A 22,791-nucleotide genomic window follows, 5' to 3' on the forward strand; every position below is an offset into this window, starting at 1 on the left:
TGATCACTCTCCTTACAATGTGTATGATAATCAAGTTGGGCCATTTCCAGCACAAATCCAGGTTTTCTCACCCCCTCCCCCCCACCACACACACAAACCCACTCTCCTGCTGGTAATAGCTTATCTAAAATGACCACTTTCCTTACAATGTGTATGATAATCAAGGTGGGCCATTTCCAGCACAAATCCAGGGTTTAACAAGAACATCTGAGGGGGGGGGGGTAGGAAAAAACAAGGGGAAATATGTTACCTTGCATAATGACTTAGCCACTCCCAGTCTCTATTCAAGCCTAAGTTAATTGTATCCAATTTGCAAATGAATTCCAATTCAACAGTTTCTCGCTGGAGTCTGGATTTGAAGGTTTTTTGTTGTAATATCACAACTTTCATGTCTGTAATCGCGTGACCAGAGAGATTGAAGTGTTCTCCGACTGGTTTATGAGATTTATCTGGCTTATCATACACATTGTAAGGAGAGTAGTCACTTTAGATAAGCTATTACCAGCAGGAGAGTGGGTTTGTGTGTGTGTGGGGGGGGGTGAGAAAACCTGGATTTGTGCTGGAAATGGCCCTACTTGATTATCATACACATTGTAAGGAGAGTGATCACTTTAGACAAGCTATTTCCAGCAGGAGAGTGGGGTGGGAGGAGGTATTTTTTCATGCTTTGTGTGTATATAAAAAGATCTTCTACACTTTCCACAGTATGCCTCCGATGAAGTGAGCTGTAGCTCACGAAAGCTTATGCTCAAATAAACAATAGTTATTATTCAGAGGACTGTTTAAGGTCTTTTATGGTTCCTCTTCTAACTCTGATGTAAAGATTCATGCCAAGAGTCTGCTAAGAATAAAATAGAATCTAGAAGGTTTAAAAAAAAATCCTAAGAAATAATGTACATCACAGCAGTAAATAATAAGGCTATAATTCATTCAGTCAGGGAATTCTTGTGATGTATTACACAAGAGCATTCTTAAATCATCTGTGGTTTATGTACATAACTAAAACAGCTAGATGATGCTACATCGTTAATTTATGTACACTTCAAAGGTGTATTATTTAATCTCCATTGTTGAAAACCTACTGTATGCCTCCTCTATTTCTCCCTCTGTATCTTGGGTTCCTTTGTTTTTCAACTTCCAGGTTTCTGGTTTATCTTTCTTCCTTCTCTGTATATTGTGTTATTATTTACTGTATGTTCCAAAAGCTATATGATTTTATGAAACTATACTTTGGGATGGTCTTGGAGATGTACTGACAGCTCCTAAATTCAGTGGTAATTAAGACACTTAGCATCTTGCAGGAGACTCTCAACAGTGTATAGGATGAGGCCTCTGCTGAAAAAGTAATGATATACTTTAGGGCCAGATTTTCCAAACAAGGCCTGCCTTTAGTGTTCCTAATTTTCCGATACAATTTACTTAATTCAGATGGCTGAAAAACTAATTACACCTGCAAATCAGATATTAGATAGTCCAGTGATCTAAACTGGACCCACATAATTGCAGGTGTGAAAAGGGAAGCCCAGAAAAAGACAGGACCCAAAATTTAATTTAACTTAACCTACCCTGGGTTTCCAGGTATAATTATGAAAAATAACTATATGGTTACTGAGTTCTAGTGGGTTGCAACATGAACTATAGAAGGTTGTTTCTCTGGCTGTCTCATGTCATTTAGTTATTTACTTGTCATGAGGTAACAAATCTGCCCAAAAACCTCAACTATGATTGAATATCCAGTGGTAATATATTATTTACATTGTGATCTTCATTTTGTGTCTTCTCTTCTTAAATACTGCTTTAGTGATTGACCTATATACAATCTATTCCTGGGACAATTCTGAGAAGTGGAGGTTATTGCTACAATCAGAGTCAGTTCTATTCAGAAAATGAATGCAGTGTAGTTGGTTACATTTGAAGATATGCCCCTAAATTTTCATAGTTGTACGAGACTTTGGCCCACAATTTTTGTTAAGGTATTGTGAGGCTAAACTCCAGGTAAATCTCTGGAAAATGTTGGTGAGTTTTAAGTATCTAGGTTAATTTCAGGGACAATATATACCAAAGAGTTTGAAGACCAATGTGTATACCACCATTTATTTGCAAAGATTTAGCCATGAATAATTTTAGTGTAGTATTTATTCTTAGCAGTTGAATATTATGTACTACTTTTAAGCCAAACTTCTAAAGTTAATTTGGGTGGAGGCATGAATACTTTAAATGTCTGTTATAGGTTTGTTTTTCTCTTTGAAGAATAACGCTGATTTGCCCTAGGCACTCATAGATAGGGATGGATAAACAAAAATGTGTAAAATTAGCAGGATGGATTTGATTTATCAAAGCCGGAAGACTCAATTTAATCATGGATTTCTACATAAAAGTGCATTCTTGTTGGTTGTTATAACCTTAGTACATATTCTTCACAACTCAGAGATAGATGTGTTTCATTTTTAGAAGGTACACACTATACATTTTTAAAGTGATTTATTTTGAAAAAAAATCAGATTAGTTTTACAGCTATATCAGAAAATGAATGATTGTTTGGTTATTTCATTTACCAAAGGTAATTGAAACAGATATTTATGAAGTCATTGGGAGGTGAACTATCTCCAATTCAACAGGTTAATCATTAATATTTGGAGGATTTTCTTGCCATGCTGTATTAGGAGGAGAACAATCACCAGACAGACATTTAAATTGTTTTATTTAACTAAAACAACAACATTATGTATTCTGGATTTTTTTCTTCAACAGCAAACATAATATTTTAACAAAACAGGCATATGAATTTTTGAATTTAGTTAAATATTCAAGTTTTTTTTTTAAATCAGATTTGTTTTTGTTAAAATTGTTTTGAAATAAAATGGTTAAATGAAATATTTTTTTAAAAAAAAATTAAATCGACTATGTCAGCCAGGTCAACATGAGAAATTTAAAATATTGGCTTCTGCAGCTATCTCAGTCGTCTTCACCGTCATGTTCCTGTTTGTTCATAATCTGGAAAAGAAAAACAAGCTTTCCTGCTTTTTCAGATCCCAATTGATTTCTCAAGTTGGAATGAATTAGTCCAAATGAAGAAAATAGTCTTCCTACAGCTGCAGAAGAAGCTACTGTTGTTAAAAGTGAGATTATCACTTCAACAGTCTCTGAATCCAAGTGCTTAAGTGACTTTCACTGGTTCACTGGTGTAACTTTCTTTGAAACATCATCAGCAAACACATATTTCTTGAATGGTTCACCCTTAGCTCTGAAGTTTATTATAGTTGGCATTATGGAGGGATGATTGCTGGATGTCCATGTCAGAACCAACTCCTCTTCTTCAGCAGTTAAGGTTTGACCCTGGTACCGAGTATTGAGAATATTTCCAAGAAAATGAGCTGGAGATAGAGCTTGTCCCATTTGTTTTTTTAATGCTTGTAATTTAACTCTGTCATTGCATAGTTCTCTTTTTAAGATCTCACTCAGTTCCTTCCAAATTTCAACAGTGTCAGGAATAAAATAGCTATTTCCCTGCATTTTGTTCAAGGCTACAGAAATAGGCTTCAGGGTACTCGGCATGTGTTCAACATTTCTCTTAAGTCCAATGTTGAGAACTTTGGCTGTGACAGTGCCATCCATTTTTTCATGATTTTGTTCACAAACTCTCATGGTGATTAGGCCAGTTCTTGATATAGTGCTCAAAACAGTCCACTACTGAGTTCCATCACACGTCTTGGGGGAGAGTTAGCTTGGTTCCTCCCACCTTTTTCAGAGCAGCTGCTGCTAAGTGGTTTTACGGAAGGATTTTGTAATTTCAACAACATTAGCCTTTATTTCTGGAACACTGAAGTCTTTGGCTAGGAGGTGCATCAAATGAGCACTGCAACCATGTTATTAGCTTGGCACTCTCTTCTAAATAATTTCTTCCCATCTTGGATACATTTGCAGCATTGTCTGTGAACAAGCTGCATACTAGACATTTGATTTTTTTTCCACAGTTTGTTATAGCTTTTACTGCTACTTCTTGTAATTATTCTGCTGTGTGTGCATTTGCTGACGTATCAATTGTTTCTGTAAGGAAGACATTCCCTTATTCTGTTGTCATACAACAGGATCATTGTGGACATTGCGCCACCCGTCAAGACACAGGTTAACAATTTTATCCTCTAGACCTTTTGCACACTGCTCGATTTCTCTTTCATACACTTTATCCAGCAATTTGCCTGCAACATCTGCTCTGTTGGGTGGACTGTATCCTGGTCTTAATGACTGAACCATGTTAATGAAGTGTGGGTTCTCAATTATATGGAAAGGAGAGATTGTTGCCTAAATAAACTGGGCAATTTTCTCATCAATTACCTCTTTTTGTAATCTGCTGGTTCTTATCACAAACTTATCTATGTTTGTTTCTGGATGATGGAGATTTTTTTTTTCTTTTTACTACAGGTGATATACTGTAGCTAAGTGACATACATGATGTGACTGAAACACTATCATTGGCAGATAACTCTGAAACTATAGAAAATGATGGTGATCTTGAAGGTGGATAGTCTTCAGAATCTTGTATGTTGAGGATGGATTCTCCTAAACAAAATAAGTCAATGCAGTTATTTAATTATTATTACCATACTGCTCATTTAGTATTACTCATTGCATTCACTTGTGGCACCTTAGAGACTAACCAATTTATTTGAGCATGAGCTTTCGTGAGCTACAGCTCACTTCATCGGATGCATACCGTGGAAACTGCAGCAGACTTTATATATACACAGAGAATATGAAACAATACCTCCTCCCACCCCACTGTCCTGCTGGTAATAGCTTATCTAAAGTGATCATCAGGTGGGCCATTTCCAGCACAAATCCAGGTTTTCTCACCCTCCACCCCCCCACACAAATTCACTCTCCAAGCTTTCTTACAACTACAATACCCACCTGCAGAAGTAAAGAAACAGATTGATAGAGCCAGAAGAGTTCCCAGAAGTTACCTACTACAGGACAGGCCTAACAAAGAAAATAACAGAACGCCACTAGCGGTCACTTTCAGCCCCCAACTAAAACCCCTCCAATGCATTATTAAGGATCTACAACCTATCCTAAAGGATGACCCAACACTCTCACAAGTCTTGGGAGACAGGCCAGTCCTTGCCTACAGACAGCCCCGCAACCTGAAGCAAATACTCACCAACAACCACATACCACACAACAGAACCACTAACCCAGGAACTTATCCTTGCAACAAAGCCCGTTGCCAACTGTGCCCACATATCTATTCAGGGGACACCATCACAGGGCCTAATAACATCAGCCACACTATCAGAGGTTCGTTCACCTGCACATCCACCAATGTGATACATGCCATCATGTGCCAGCAATGCCCCTCTGCCATGTACATTGGTCAAACTGGACAGTCTCTACGTAAAAGAATAAATGGACACAAATCAGATGTCAAGAATTATAACATTCATAAACCAGTCGGAGAACGCTTCAATCTCTCTGGTCACACAATCACAGACATGAAGGTCGCTATCTTAAAACAAAAAAACTTCAAATCCAGAGTCCAGCGAGAAACTGCTGAATTGGAATTCATTTGCAAATTGGATACTATTAATTTAGGCTTAAATAGAGACTGGGAGTGGCTAAGTCATTATGCAAGGTAGCCTGTTTCCTCTTGTTTTTTCCTACCTCCCCCCCCCCCCAGATGTTCTGGTTTAACTTGGATTTAAACTTGGAAAGTGGTCAGTTTGGATGAGCTATTACCAGCAGGAGAGTGAGTTTGTGTGTGTATGGGGGTGGGGGGGATGTGAGAAAACCTGGATTTGTGCAGGAAATAGCCCGACTTGATTATGTAAAGAGTTGTCACTTTGGATGGGCTAGCACCAGCAGGAGAGTGAATTTGTGGGGGGGGGGGGTGGAGGGTGAGAAAACCTGGATTTGTGCTGGAAATGGCCCACCTGATGATCACTTTAGATAAGCTATTACCAGCAGGACAGTGGGGTGGGAGGAGGTATTGTTTCATATTCTCTGTGTATATATAAAGTCTGCTGCAGTTTCCACGGTATGCATCCGATGAAGTGAGCTGTAGCTCACGAAAGCTCATGCTCAAATAAATTGGTTAGTCTCTAAGGTGCCACAAGTACTCCTTTTCTTTTTGCGAATACAGACTAACACGGCTGTTACTCTGAAACATTGCATTCACTGACACTCAGTACTACTTTAAAGGTGAAATTGTAAAAAGAAGATCTGCCTATTTCAGCTATTTATTTTTTATCACAACTGCATCTAAAATGATAGTAACATAGAGTAACAACTATATTTTTTGCTCAAACATGAGAAATTCAAGAATAGTCCAGAAGAAAGACAGGTAGCCCTTAAGAAAGAAGTATGAAATAAAAAAGTTTACCAACCTGATGATCCTGCATGTTCAGACATGTTCCTTTCATCATCTTCAATGCAGCTTCCTCCTGAGAAGGAACACTTCTCATGATGTTGTTTTGTTCAAGCGACCAGGCCTTGCATTTCTTTGTTGCACTGGTGCATTTTGCACACATTCCTGTCTTACCCAAAGGTAGAGGAACTTAATTAAAATATTCGCAAACTGGGTCTCTTTTATGACCTGCTGCCATTGTAAGTTTTCCCTTCTAGTGAGAGAATGGTATGTAGATCTCAAATCAATGAAGGCGACACTCAGAAAGACCTCAAGACTTCTGGAATATGCTACTCAAATAGTTTCACATTTGTTTCTACTGCCTGTCCCTCCCTTCTCACATTTATCTCCAGACTTCTTCTCCTTGTCCAGATCTATTTCACCCCCAACAATCTTCTATTCATTGAACTTTTTGAAACTTTGCACTTTTTAGAGAGAGATAAGGGATGACTCTGTATACACAAATTTGCAGAGGGACAATAGGGTTGAGGTCTGTTATTTCTCACCTCTCTATATTATTTATTTATTTTAAACAGTTTTGCTGTTAACAAGCATGTTATCTCTGGAGACACAAATCCACAGTTTGAGAACTGCAAAACTAAGCATATCTGATGGTATCTTTTAGACCAGTGGTTCTCAAACTAGGGCCGCCGCTTGTTCAGGGAAAGCCCCTGGCGATCAGGGCCCGTTTGTTTACCTGTCGCATCTGCAGGTTCGGCCGATTGAGGCTTCCACTGGCTGTGGTTCACTGCTCCAGGCCAATGGGGCCTGCGGGAAGCGGTGTGGGCTGAAGGATGTGCTGGCCTCCCTTCCTGCAGCTCCCATTGGCCTGGAGCAGGGAACCACGGCCAGTGGGAGCTGCGATCAGCTGAACCTGTGGACATGGCAGGTAAACAAACCAGCCCAGTCCGCAAGGGGCTTTCCCTGAACAAGCGGCGGCCCTAGTTTGAGAACCACTGTTTTAGGCTGAGCACTGAGTAACATTGGACAGATAGATAGAAAGATTAACCTAAATATTCTGTACAGAAGCCCGTGGAACCTCATAAGGTTGGGTCCCTAATCCATGAAGTATTGGAACTCATTTACAAAACTTTTCTTAAACATTACATAAATATATTGTCTCATACTATAGAATTAGAATTTATAATCCCTATTCCATGATGAGGTATCTTTGAGCTATAATGTATCTTAATTAAAAGTATCTTTAGATAGGTTTTTTCCTCAAAAAGCATTTTATCAAAAAAATCCAGCTTAAATAAAAAAAAATCTGATTTAAAAAAAAATCATTGATTTTTATCCACCCTAAAAATTAATACTATACTGAACTTTCATCTAAAACCTGAACCCAACACAAATGTTTATTGTGATTTGAATAAGTTTGGTTAATGTTTACAGTGGGAAAAATACTGAAATTCTTACTCCATTTCTGCATTGGCAATGCTGTCATCTAATCTAATGGGAGTATTGCCTGAATAATGGCTGAATAAGGACCACAGAATTTGCATCAGAAAAAAAACTTTTGATTAACATGAAAAATAAATTGTATGTTCCTCTTTTTCTTCTCACTGGAAATGAATATTCTGAGCTAGATTCTGCTACTCCTACTTGTGTTTGGTGCTGTCTTACCCAACTCCTCACTATTAAACACTCAGTGTGAGAAAGCATGGCAGAATCTTCTGCAATAATGCTATTCCAGCCCAAACCAGGAATACTGGAAATCTCCTGAGAGAATGATCTTTTGAGATCTCCAACTTATTAGCTACTTATCTGAGCCGATCACTGCTAACATGGCATCTTTTAAATTTGTGCTCCATCTTCATGAATAAGTAGCTCAAGTACCATATTTGCTGTTAAATAACGTTTCATATTTTACAACCTTTTATTCCTACATTTCTCTGGCTTTCAAATCGAAAGCAGAGTGGTGCCCACTGATAATAGAAAGCTGTGTCTAATTTCCTTGACTTCAATATTAGCAGAATCAGCAAGTGCTTTGATTTATTTTCTGGTCTTTGCTCTCTTCCTGATTCTCAGCCACAGGAAACAGCCACTCTCAGCTGCAGCGTCAACAACTATCCCCTTTCTGTCATCTAGCTAGCCTTGTTTGGCACAGCTGTTACCAGACTATCAGATAATATTCACTCTAGCACACTAAGAGGACAATATGATACAGCCAGAAAAGCCTAGTCTTTCCTTAGATTTTCACCATCTGCCAATAAACAACTATGAGGGTTTCACATAGTAACTTAATAGACCACGTAAGGTAAGTATAGAGATCAAGGAAGCTGCACCAGCTGCAGTTACAATCTCAGTATTTTACTGATCACAATTGATGAGACAAGGTTTAGAAATATGTCTGTGGGTGGATGTCTTAGTTTATTGTAAACAGACTTATAAAACCTAAATTGCTGAGATAATGAATATGATTGAAGAGGCTCATTAACAGATACCTATGGGAAATGTTTGGCTGTTCAGCTGTTACAATACTGCCAACTTTGCAGTAAAAGAAGTAGGAACATACCATGAAACAGCTGCGCCCACAGTGGTTTTTGTGACACATTAGGGCTAGGTTAATAACTGATTTGTGAGGCCTGAATATTGTTTAAATTTTGTTAAGCTGTTTGGCATACTCAAGGATAACCTCACAAGCATTTTTCTAACAAACTGCCATCCTTTAGAAATCATCATTACACATTAAAATCAGATAGAGAATGTATCATTCTTGTCAGCCTTCAATGGTGTACAGCACTGCAAAACAGATTGTATCAGCAGTTATGCATGGGTAAGCTGGCATTTAAGGGCTAAAAAGTCACTGAGATTTTGAATTAAAGTAAGAGTCTGGTTTAAGCACAAGAAATTATCATATGTGTGTGTGAGTGAGAAAGAGAGAGCACGCAGAAGGATCTCACCAAAGCATATAATTAGAGGTTTACTGTAATCAGTCTTTCACTGCAAGCAGCACTTTCTAAATAGCCATTGCAAGCCCTGTTGTTTGGTGCTTATATATAAAAATATGTATAATATAATAGACCATTCATGAATCATAACACTTATTCCTGATTAAATAAGTATTTGAAATTACTTATTTGAAGTGTTGGATTGACCTGGTGCTCCAAAGATAAACAATCCTAATTAGTCTTCCATTCATTCAAGTAGTGTTCCAGGTTGGTACTGTACATGTGATTGTGTATCCATAAAGTAGTAAAAAAAAAAATAAAAAATTCTGCCCTCAGATAATACATACAGTGCCTGACTGGGTGTCCCATTGTTAGAGATCCAAAAGGTCATAGCAAGAGCCTAAAGGATGGACTTGCTTCCAGGTGATATTGGGGAAAAGAAATACTTCTTTATTTAGATTCTGAAGTTAAATATCATTGATCAAGGATCAGTGCTCTGAGTCAGATCTATCCCAGAAGCTCACCTAGTGCAGTCCTTAACTAGGTCTTCCCTTTCCTCTCTCATGACCCAAAAGTCAATAAAAAAAATTTTAAGCAGTTTTCCCCCTTGGTTTTCCTTGCCTCAGGGAGACATGGAGAATCTTTTCTACTTACCAGGTGATCAAGCAGTCTGTGAAAGAAGCCACCTTTTCCCTTGGGGTGCTCACTGTCTCATCATTAGCTGTATTAATATTTATTTATTTTATATCACTGTAGCAGCGAGGTGCCCTGCTCATGGACCCAGAGCTCATTGTACTAGGCACTGTACAAAAGCAGAATAAAAAGATGTTACCTGCCCCAGACACCTTACAATCTAATGCTGAAATTTCTCAGCCCTGCAAATATTTTTCCTCTAAGACTTCCCTTCCACCTTCCCACTTGTTAGGGTTACCACCCCACTCTGAACTCTAGGGTATAGACATGGGGACCCACATGAAAAACTCCCAAGCTTATTTCTACCAGCTTAGGTTAAAAACTCCCAAAGGCACAAATTCTCCCTTGTACCTTGGATTAGGTAACGCTGCCACCACCAAGTGTTTTAGACAAACTCAGGGAAAGGACCACTTGGAGATCCTACTCCCCCTTAATATCCCCCCAAGCCCCCACACCCCCTTTGCTGGGGAGACTTGAGAATTAACAAGATCTGCACAGACCAAACTTGGGGGGGGGTTAGGACACTATTAAAAAAAACAATCAGATTCTAAAAGAAACAGAACTTTATTATAAAGAAAAAATGTAAAAGAAGCACCTCTGTAAAATTAGAAAGGAAGATAATCTTACAGGGCAATCAGATTAAAAAATACAGAGGATTTCCCTCTGGGCCAAACTTTAAAGTTACTAAAAGAAAACCAGGAATACACCTTCCCCTCAGCACAGAAAAAATCACAAGCCAAAACAAAAATAAGCTAATGCATTCCCTTGCTAGTACTTACTAATTCTAATAGAGTTGGACTGCTTGCTTCCTTGATCTGTGTCCAGCAAGCACACAGAACAGACAGACCAAAACCTCTTCTCCCCCCTCCCCCCGATTTGAAAGTACCTTGTCCCCTTATTGGTCCTTTTGGTCAGATGCCAGCCAGGTTACCTGAGCTTCTTAACCCTTTACAGGTAAAAGGATTTTTTGCCTCTGGTTAGGAGGGATTTTATAGTACTGTATACAGGAAGCTTGTTACTCTTTCCTTTTTTTTAATGACACCACTAAAACAGTTTTTCTTCTGCCATTCTGGTATAAGCATCTACCTACATCTCTGGGTCGAAATAATTCAAATATGCTGCAATATATTGGCAATGTAGATGAAGAACTCCTCTCTCAAGCTCTGCAAAATAAGGAGAGGTATAAGGCATGGTATAAAAATGGAGTAAACCCAAGATCACATAGATAACTGTTTCTCCCATGATGGATTTGTGCTTCCTTTTTAGGGTCATTGAATGTTATAATTTCCATAAGATCTCAGAGAGCTTCCACTGATAATCTATATCTTGTACAGTGTCCTTAGTTTTGAGGAAAAAATCAGTCCATCTGTCTGTCAAGGTATCATAAGAACGGCCATGGGTCAGACCAAAGATTCATCTAGCTCAGTATCTTGTCTTCCAACAGTGACCAATGCCAGGTGCCCCAGAGAACTCCTATCCAGGCGAATTCTTTATATAGCTCCAAAGCAATAGTTTTTGCCATTAGAGAGCAAACTTTTATTGCTTCAGAATATCTCATTTTGTAGTCCGCAGTCATCAGGTTTTATTGGTGACCCATTGCATTCTTCTACAAGAGGTTCTGTCATGTTCAACCCTATTTACTGAAACAAGAGTGCTTGTCACTCATTGCTTCATCTGGCATCATTCTGCCCTCAGCCTTATTGATTGATTTACTCCCCAGGTTACTTTGTTTCTTAGCTGGATCACATATGGTGACTAGGAATTGGCCATCCTTTTTGAGGGCAACTTGTGTCTTTATTTACATTGAGACCCATGGCAGACATTAGCCATTTTTAGTAACCAGAGAGCCCTAGATTTCTCCTGGCATCATGAGTAGCTTAAAATCAGGAGACTCCTGATAATATTGATAGAGTTGTCAACAGTGTTAGTACGTGTGTGACGTATGCAATAAAGACAATGATGAGCTCCACAGAAAAGCCCATGAATAAATACATTTTTTTTAAATTTAATATGTACTAGAAATAATGCAGCATGCAAAAATATATATTTTAAAAAGAATAAAAATAAGAAAAGGAATGTATGAAAATAAAATCCCTATAATAATTTTGTTAGAGTCATCATATAGATAACTAAACACTCATTGATTAAACATATACTTTTGGAAGAGCATCTGCAGTATAATATAACAATATCATTTGAACTGTTATAAACATGCAGTGTAAGTGCTTATAGAGTAACAGTGTTTAAGGCCAGAAGGGACCAGCAGGTCATGTAGTCTGACCTCCTATATATCACAGGGCTCCAAAACCACCCAGCATCCATGGGCAGAGATTGAGAGGATCATGGGGGGAATTGCCCCCCCAAACTGGATAAGATTCAGAAGCAATGTATGTGTGTGTGGGGGGGGGGGGTGCCCAGATTTCTCCCTGGTAGTTGGTCCTGCTTTCTTCCCTTGGAGGCAGGGGTGACGCCACAAGCTCTGGGCAGTTCCCCCCACATGGTCTGCATAAGGGGAGGGCAGGAAAGTAGATCCTGATAACTCACCGCACTGCCTATATGGAGAAACTGACTGGCAGGCACGGAGCCTGGCATTGCTGCTCACCACCCCCCCGCAGTTCCCTTGGAGGACACAGAGGAATGTTGCGTGGGGGTACAAGCGGTGATGCAAGGCACTCCATGCCTGCTGGTCAGTTTCCCCACGTGGACTGTGTAACGGAGTGCAGGAGAGCAGCGACCTTCACAGCAGAGCTCCAGTTTGGGGCCATTTTCAATAAGAGCAAGGTGGCTGAGCTGCTTCCCCACCCAGGTGAGTGCTCAGCTGCTAGTCCTGGCTGTGGGGGTGTGGCAGAAGGACTGTCAGACTTCCCCTGCAGGGAGCCACCAGGGTCGGGTCAGACCTGGCTCCAGGAAGCTACACACACACACACGCTCCACTTCCTGCCTCCATCACTCCTCAGCTGCAAGGGGGAGAGGTCACTGTATGGGGAGCTGCACCCCCATCTGCCCAACCCTAGTGTATACAGACCTCCCTCCTAAGTGCCACACGCCTGAATCCCCACCCTGCTGAGCCTCACCCCCTGCATCCAGAGACCCCCACACACCAAGACCCTGCTACTGAACCCCACCAAGCCCCCCACACCTGAATCTGTACCCCACCAAGCCTCACTCACTGCATCCAGAGGACTGCCCTGCTAAGACACTCCCCCCCGCCGCATCTGGATCCCCTGTGGAGCCTCATCCCCTTCCCACCCTTTGGCCCCCCAAATACAGAAGTCAAACTCATAGTATGCCAGCATTCATATGCTAAAGCCAGCAACAAAATTAGACCAAAGTATTACATCCCACAGGAGACTAGACTATTATGTGCCATAGGCAGAGAATATGAGGAACCGAGGTGCACCAGTGCCTGAGGCTCCCACAGTGCCAGTGAAATAACGTTGGTGATGCCAAATAACTGGTCTAGAGACTGAACAGATCTGGTACAACATGGGAAGGAGCAGTGAAAGGTTCCACTAAGTTGTGCAACCAGTTTTCTTGAACCTTGACTAAGGTCAAGTCCCTAAGGGTGAAGAGGTATAGTTCATTTTCCATGTCCAATTAATCCCAGGCCTCTCTGCTAAGGATGCTTAAAAATGTGCCAGTTATACTGGTTGCTTTTGTTACTTGGAACTGGTGTAAAACCACCAATTCATTTTATGTATATTAGGCTACTGAAATGTCATTAGAAAGCTTTTATTCACTAATGATCTGGGTCTAATTCAAGCTAGTGACCTAAAGGAGAAAAGCTCTGCAACCCGTAACCAAACCTTTATCTTTTAATATTTAGTGGATATTATTCATAATGCAGTAACTATCATATCTACATTAATATGTATCAAATTAGGTAACAGGTGTGTGTTGGTTGACACAACTGATTACTAAAAACTTCCGCAAAAATTTTCACACTAAAGTTAGTTCCTTAACAGGTAGCCTGATATTCAGAGGTGCTGACTTTCCGAGGTTTGATTTAATGGGAACGGTGGATGCTCAGAACCTCAGAAATAAGACTTGTGATAGGGGTGCTTAAATATAGATTTAGTAAAATAACTTTAGGTTCTCATGATTGAAAATTGAGGGATTTTTGGTGGAAGAAAGGGTCTCCTAGTTAAAAATTCAACATACCGACCTCCTTCAGTTAGGGATTTAGGAACCTCCCATTCCAATTTTCTAATTCTCCAAATAGACCTCAAGCAAAACACAGAAGAAAAGTATTCCTGATATTGCAAAAGGAAGTGTGGGATAAACATTTAAGACAAGCAAAATTTTCAAGCATTTTTATACACAATTATAAAGATGCAAAAAAGGCACAAGCCTTTTTGTCCCCTCATCCTTTTTGGTTACCGTTAAAAGTAGAGAGGCTGGTTTTGAATTATACCAAACTCAGCTTAAAATGAGAAGTACTAGAAATCTCACAAGGGAGCTTTATCTTCGGACATTTCCAGCGCAAAATGATTTGAATAAATGTCTAAAATTTTGAATGCTTATTCTGAGCAATTGAGATTTGCCCATTACATTTTTTAATTCTATGAGTCCCCTGGAACTCTGTATCATCGGAGTACAAAATACCCCCATCATAAATACAATTCTGGGGGCCCAGAAAGCAATGTATTTGACCATGCCAAATTGTGGCCTTTCCAGAACAGTTGTTTTTCATAGAGTTAGTGACCAGAAGAGACCAAAGTGATCATGTAGTCTGACCTCCTGCGTAACAGAGGCCAGGGGATTCCAAACAAAGAAAAAAAGTTAGTTTGTTCTTTTGACGCCTAAATTCTACTATATAGTATTTTATTTTATTTTAATTTAACATTCATATAATAAAATGTTTGTTTCAAATATCTCTGTCTGACTCACTTTTGCTTTCAGTTTATAGTCATATTTTGATATAGGTGCATGCAAGATCTTGGAAATATCCTTTCCAAATGACATTCCATAGTAGTCAATTCTCAATAATAATCCTTGAGGTGTTCCAGATTCTGTGCTGCATAGTGATAATAGGAATGGTGTTTCACATGCATCTGTATCTAAAGAGGAACATGATCCTGGGCTATCCTGCTTTCCATAGTACTGTTTCAAACACATGGCTGAGGGTAAAACATAAAACACACACTGCTGTAACATATATAGTATAATGTGGCTCGTAGAATCATAGAATCATAAAAGATTAGGGTTCAAAGAGACCTCAGGAAGTCATCTAGTCCAACCCCCTGCTCAAAGCAGGACCAACACCAACTAATTCACCCCAGCCAGGGCTTTGTCAAGCTGGGCCTTAAAAATCTCTAGGGATGGAGATTCCACCACCTCCCTAGGTAACCCATTCCAGGGCTTCACTGCCCTCCTAGTGAAACAGTGTTTCCTAATATCCAACCTAGACCTCCCCCACTGCGACTTGAGACCATTGCTTCTTGTTCTGTCATCTGCCACCACTGAGAACAGCTGAGCTCCATCCTCTTTGGAACCCGCCTTCAGGTAATTGAAGGCTGCTATCAAATCCCCCCTCACTCTTCTCTTCATCAGACTAAATAAGCCCAGTTCCCTCAACCTCAGTACTTCACTTTAATACAGTGATTTACAGGGGATTGTGATTTCACCTTCTGCTTGATTGTGAAGACAGAATCATATTAAAATCCACACGCAGATTTTGTTTGTAATAATCTTACTGCAACAGTTGGACTGAATCTGATTAACACACATGTGCTACGGTTCTGTATGTTCAATTCTTTCAGTTGGAGTCCTCGGTCTTTACAATTATTTATAGAGTAGAGGATCTTGACAATTGATCATCCTAGCCAACATTTTGGGCAACACTGGGGCTTTTTTGAGGCTTCTTGCATAAAAATTTCAGGCTCGTTTTTGTTTTTTAACTGAAAGCAAAAATAAATAAATATTTCTGATTTCATGATTTCTCTTGTGCTTCCCTCTCTCTCCTCTCTGTAACAAGCACACATTTAGATGGAAATGTCAGAGGCATTGATTTTTTTTCCTCTGGGTGTACATCACTATCTTTTTAATGATTGGCTGCCTGGCAGCTGATGAGAGTACTTCCCCTCCCCTCCCAGATAAAGGGTCTGATCCAAAGCCCACTGAAACCGATCAGAATCCTCAGAGGCAGAATCCCTAGAATGGGATCTTGAGCCATTTAGAGGGCAGTGCAGAGAGTTGCTGTTCTACCAACAGGGTGTTTCTGAAGATCACCCTGAAATACATTTGACTTTTTTGCACCGAATAATACATTTTATCTACCTGAAATCCCTTATGTGGATTTTGGTTTTCAAACATTTAAGTTTATGCAGTACTTTGTGGAAATGTTTGTACACCACATATTTCTTGACAGTGTTTAAGGGATATTTTAACACAAAATAATGTTTCATTTTATTATTTTAAAATGTGTAAATACAACATTCATCTAGGTCTTTCATGTATGAGATATTTGGCAATAAGAAAATACTGCATTTTGGGACTCGGGGAATAAAGAAGTGCTGTCAGAATTCACTTTAATATGTTAAAAATCTTGCATTTTGTTGTTTCTTATCAGGTACCATTTCTGTGAACACATTACGTACACCTTACACTGCACCAGGAGAAAGCGAAATCCTAGACCTAGATGATGACTTGTATCTTGGGGGCTTGCCAGAAAATAAAGCAGGGCTGGTCTTTCCAACAGAGGTGTGGACAGCACTTCTCAATTATGGATACGTTGGCTGCATCAGAGACTTGTTTATTGATGGCCAAAGCAAGGATATTCGACAAATGGCTGAAATTCAAAGCACTGCTGGAGTGAAGCCCTCATGCTCAAGAGAAACTGCAAAACCATGCCTGAGCAACCCCTGTAAAAACAATGGTGTGTGCAGGGATGGGTGGAATAGATATATCTGTGATTGTTCTGGTACAGGCTACCTTGGCAGATCATGTGAGAGAGGTAGGTTTCAAAAGATTGTGCATGACTCTACAATGTAGAAATTAACAATGATTAAAAATGGCAAGTACTACATTAACTGTTTTAAAAAATAACCCTCATTGTCTGTTCCTCTTCTTCCCACTGGTTTTATATTGACAGAAAACTAAATTGAATCAAGTGGCCATGTGGCCATATGAAAGAGTTTGGGGGAGATTTTCAAAGGCACAAATGGCAGGTAGGTGCCTGTCAAGGTTCCTTCCCCACTCTGAACTCTAGGGTACAGATGTGGGGATCTGCATGAAAACCTCCTAAGCTTACTTTTACCAGCTTAGGTTAAAACTTCCCCAAGGTACAAATTATTTTACCCTTTGCCCTTGGATTTCCACTGCCAACACCAAACTTTATCTGGGTTCCTGAAAAAACCGAGTTTGGACACATCTTTCCCCCCAAAATCCTCCCACCCCTTGCAGCCCACTTCCTGGAGAAGGTTTGGTAAAAATCCTCACCAATTTGCATAAGTGACCACAGACCCAAACCCTTGGATCTTAGAACAATGAAAAAGCATTCAGTTTCCTTACAAGAAGACTTTTAATAGAAGTAAAAAAAAAAAGAATCACCTCTGTAAAATCAGGATGAATAATCAGGTGAATACCTTACAGAGTAATTAGATTTAAAACATAGAGAATCCCTCTAGGCAAAACCTTAAGTTACCAAAAAAAAACAAACACACAGACAGGAATATTCATTCTATTCAGCACAGCTATTTTCTCAGCCATTTAAAGAAATCATAATCTAACACATACCTAGCTAGATTACTTACTAAGTTCTAAGACTCCATTCCTGTTCTGTCTCCGGCAAAAGCATCATACAGACAGACACAGACCCTTTGTTTTTCTCTCTCCTCCCAGCTTTTGAAAGTATCTTGTCTCCTCATTAGTCATTTTGGTTAGGTGCCAGCAAGGTTACCTTTAGCTTCTTAATCCTTTACAGGTGAGAGGATTTTTCCTCTGGCCAGGAGGGATTTTAAAGGGGTTTACCCTTTCCTTTATAGTTATGACAGTGCCTAACTCCCACTGATGATGAGTAAGAGTCAGGTGCCTATCTGCTATTTGTGACTTTGAAAATCCCCCCTTTTGTCATTTTACAAGCTGGGCTGTGAAGAGCTTTGTGACAACATGAGACAGTACTTTCTCTTGTTACTAATTTACTGAAATGTGACTCTATGAAACCTGAATTCACAACAGTCTGACTCTGAAATGAGGTCAGATTCTCCACACATGTACACTGGTATACCCCACTATCTACTGTACATTCTTGAATTCCATGAGTGAATTCCAGCCTCATTCAAGTCCTTGGCAAAACTTCCACTGACTTCAGTGATTCCAGGATTTCACATCTTCAGTGTAAGTGAGAAAAAATCAGGCCCCTGGAATCTAGATTCAATCTTTGCAGCTTAAAAAAATTTCTAGTTCATAGGGGAATAAAATTACTGTTCATCAAAAGTAGTAAAATAATTTATATTTAAAATTAATGAATAAAACCTTTAGCTGTGAAGATGAGTGTAAAATCAGATAGTAGCTATGCAAGTTAATTTAAAAAAATTGGGGAGGAAAACAAATTTGGGTCTTACAAGTATAAATTATTTCTGTTATCATTTCTATTTTATTTTAATTAGTTTAATTAACACTTTAATAATCTGCAAACATAGTGGCATTTCAGTGATATTTAAAAGTAGCATATTGCAATAATAACACTGAGAAGAATTTCATGCTATTGTGTTGTCACGTATGTACTACTTATACTAAATGGCAATTTTTTCTGTGTGCAATACACAGTTTTATAATAGAAAAGGAACATTGAGTAGCTCATTTTAATATTTTGTATCAAACAGATAGAGCTTTTATTTTTAAATTGACACCAAACAGAATCTGTAAAGACACTTTCAGTGTTTTGCACACAGGTTGCATAAATCTTAACTGCAGTACATTAACCATGATTTGTTACAATTGTCAGTTACAGTATTTGTATTTTAGTAATCGAATATTAAATCTCCTTTTCTGTTTCTCTTTTTATAAGAAATCTTTACTTTTATATTCAAATACTCTCTCTTCTGTGATTTTATTACAATACAAGAACAGACCCAGGCCTTTTATTAATATATTTCAAGAAAAGAGAGAAATGAAATTTGACATCCTTATTTGTAAGGATAAGTGGGGATCTAACAGTTTACCAGAACAAAAATCTTATTTAGTATTTTTATTCCAGTTTGAACAAGAAATGTTAAATGCCAGAACTCTTATTTTGTGAAATCTTATATTACAATTGACACATAATAGAGTCTTCACTTCCAGCCAAAACCTAATCTTCAAGCTTATTGACTGGCAGCTAAAGTTTTTTTCTGTATAGTTTAATTCATTTTGCTAGGTAAAGTGGTCACCTAAAGATTTTACTGTTTAAAAGTAAAACTGATGAATGGTTTTTAAAAAAGTCTAGATATAATCTTGAGGAAATCCCATCACTTTTGTGGTAAATGAAGTCAGGTTATTGGCATTTACAAGTAGGTCCCAGACTTTTAAAAATGCAAGCCCCTTTGGCTAGAGGCCAGTTATTTTGATGTCGCCAGATTGTTCTATTACTCGTGGAGTGAAGTTGGCAGAGGGCATAACCAAACTGTCAGATGAATTACAAAAACCTTCAGTTAAATATGCATGGTCTACCACCCTGTGGCAAAATTCTGCTATTACATATGGCAGAAGTAAAAATAGCACTTATATCTTTCCACATCAAGAAGAGCTAGGAAATATTTACATATTTCAGTCATTAGAGACAGGGACAACAAACATATGCAAATCTATAAATGAGAATTTAATAGCAAACTTCATCATAGGGATTTGTCATGAATATATTTAACAGGTCACAAGAACTCGCACAGAATCCTTTTCATCTCCAGTTATTTTTCCGCCTAGTATATTTTCAACTATTGTCCAATTCAGGACTTAATTTCCTAGCACACATAACTTCACCTACTGGGAGTGATGGTAAGATGGTATTCTTACTAGCTTCCCCACAATCATATCTGGCTCTTGTCCAGCAGAAATCTTTGTGCAGTCAGTGCAGGATCATTTCCTGCCCTTGGGTTTCCCTATCCAGAGGAAACTGCACTGAAAGCAGTTCTCCTTCCAGTAATATTTGTATCCCGAATGGTCATGCATTAATATGATTACAGCTTTTGGGATTCTGAAAGCAGTGTGTTGGCATTTTACCACACAAGTTGTTATAACTACTACCCGAGTGCAATAACTGATACACTATTGTATTTAGTGATATAAATAACACAATTATAATTTTCGTAAGTAATTGAAGTAAAATAAGAACAAACAATAGAGCCTTATAAAGTGGGAAACCATGTTAGAATGAAATATTTGAGGTTAAACAACTGAGCTCTGAGCTGAGTTAGGAGATTAGGATATCTACAGCAAACATGGCATATATTTACATTTGATGACACTAACATTTATGTTCCATGAAGCTTTTTTTGCCTTAATAATCAAAGAAATCATTTATCCTTATTATATGTACCAATACTGTACAATACAAAAATATTATAAATTCACAGAATACTGGGGTTGGAAGGGACCTCAGGAGGTCATCTAGTCCAACCCCCTGCTCAAAGCAGGACCAATCCCCAATTTTTGCCCCAGATCCCAAATGGCCCCCTCAAGGATTGAACTCACAACCCTGGGTTTAGCAGGCCAATGCTCAAACCACTGAGCTATCCCTCCCCCCATAATTAATATTTATGGTAGGTCTATGCTACAACCACTACAGCAGCACTTTTGCTATGGTGCTGTAGTGCTATACTATAGACCTACTACAGCCACAGAAGGATTTTCCATCACTGTAGTAAATACACCCCCTTGAAACAGTAGCTTGGTTGGTGGAAGAATTTATCCATCGACCTAGCTGCATCTACAGTGGAGATTAGATTGACCTAACTACATCACACAGGGCATAACATTTTTTCACAGCCTTGAGTGATGTAGCTAGGTCACCCTAAGTTTTACATGTAGAGCAGGCATCAGATAAATTAAATGTATTCAGGTCAGCAGGGCCTGATTAAATTTATCCTAGGGTACTTAAAGAACTAGCTGAAGCAATCTCAGAACTGTTAACAGTTATCTTTGAGACCTCATGGAGGACACGTGAGGTCCCAGAGGACTGGAGAATGGCAAACAGAGTGCTGATCTTTAAAAAAGGAAAGAGGACCTGGGAAATTATAGACCAGTCAGCTAACTTCTATATCTGGAAAGATACTGGAACAAATTATTAAACAGTTTGTAAGCACTTAGAGAATAAAAAAGTAATAAATAATAACCAATATAGATTTGTCAAAAACAAATCATGCCAAACCAACATAATTTCCTTCTTTGACAGGGTTAGTGGCTAATTGGATAGGGGAAAGCTGTAGATGTGATCACTTAATTTTTCGTAAGGCTTTTGATACTGTGCCACATGACACTCTCATTAGCAAAGTAGGGAAATTTGGTCTAGATGAAATCACTGTAAAGTGGGTGCATAACTGGTTGAAAGATTGTACTCAGAGAGTAATTATCAATGACTTTCTGTCAAATTGGGAGGATGTATCTATTGGGCTCCTGCAGGGGTCTGTCCTGGGTCTGGTGCTATTCAATATTTTCATTCATGACTTGGATAATGGGATGGAGAGTATGCTTATAAAATTTGTGGATGACACCAAGAAGGGAAGAGTTGCAGGCACTTTGGAGGATACAATTAGAATTCAAAATGACCTTGACAAATTGGAGACTTGGTCTGAAATCAACAAGATGAAATTCAATAAAAACAAGTTCCAAGTACTGCACTTAAGAAGGAGAAATCAAATGCACAAATACAAACAATATGTATAACTGGCTAGGTGGTAGTAGTGAAGAAAAGGATGTGTGAGTTAAAGTGGATCACAAATTGAATTTGAGCCAACAATACAATGCAGTCATGAAAGAGGCAAATAGCATTATGGGGTGCATTAATAGGCATATTGTTTGAAAGACACGGAAGGTAATTGTCCTGCTCTGCTCATCACCGGTTAGACCTTGCCTGGAGTACTATGTCCAGTTCTGGGTGCCATATTTTAGGAAAGATGTGAACAAATTGCTATCCTATGGACTCGCACCAACAAAAATGATTAAAAGGTTTCAAAAACCCTGACCTATTTGGAAAGGTAAAATTTAAAAAAAGGAAAATTTTTAGTCTTGAGAAAGGAAGGTGGATGGATACCCTGGTAAGTCTTCAAATATGTTAATGGCTGTTACAAAGAGGACTGTGATCAATTGCTCTCTGTGTCCACTACAAATTGGACAAGAAGTAATCGACTTAATCTGCAGCAAGAGGTATATAGGTCAGATATTAGGAAATACTTTCTAACTATAAGGATAGTTAAGCACTGAGTAGGTTTCCAAGTGGGGTTGTGGAATCTCTGTCATTGGAGGTTAAGAAAAGCTTAGACAAACATCTATTTGGGATGGTTTAGATATACTTGGTCCTGCCTCAGTGTCAGGTGCTGGACTTCACAAGATTCCTTCCAGACCCATATTTCTATGATTCTATGAATATATGATTCTGTAATCTGATCAGATCAGTAACTAAGGAAAAGCCATAGGACACAAAAGCCATTTTATGCTCATTCCAGCCTATTTAAAGTTAATAGTTTTTTGTTTGCACGTGCAGAAATTGGGTTGTATGTGCTTATTTTCCCACTGTAACAAATTCCTGGTTATACATAAAGTAAAAACATCAGTATAATATATGGATTGGTTTAGTTGTTTATGGAAACTATAGCAGATGGAGGGACA

The 22,791-nt window shown here is 38.8% G+C and overlaps 1 protein-coding gene across 32 annotated transcripts in view; it reads left to right on the forward strand.

Annotated features, from left to right (window-relative positions):
• NRXN1 (neurexin 1) overlaps nucleotides 1-22,791 on the forward strand; it is a 1,247,341-nt gene that overhangs the window by 543,428 nt on the left and 681,122 nt on the right. For all 32 annotated transcript variants that reach the window (XM_075127156.1, XM_075127160.1, XM_075127172.1 and 29 more), the window contains one exon: nucleotides 16,562-16,945. In XM_075127156.1, the coding sequence (XP_074983257.1) occupies nucleotides 16,562-16,945 (384 nt within the window). The remainder of the gene's footprint in view (nucleotides 1-16,561; nucleotides 16,946-22,791) is intronic.

This window comes from Caretta caretta, chromosome 3 (assembly GCF_965140235.1).
Source record: "Caretta caretta isolate rCarCar2 chromosome 3, rCarCar1.hap1, whole genome shotgun sequence".
NCBI classification, from domain to species: Eukaryota; Metazoa; Chordata; order Testudines; family Cheloniidae; genus Caretta; species Caretta caretta.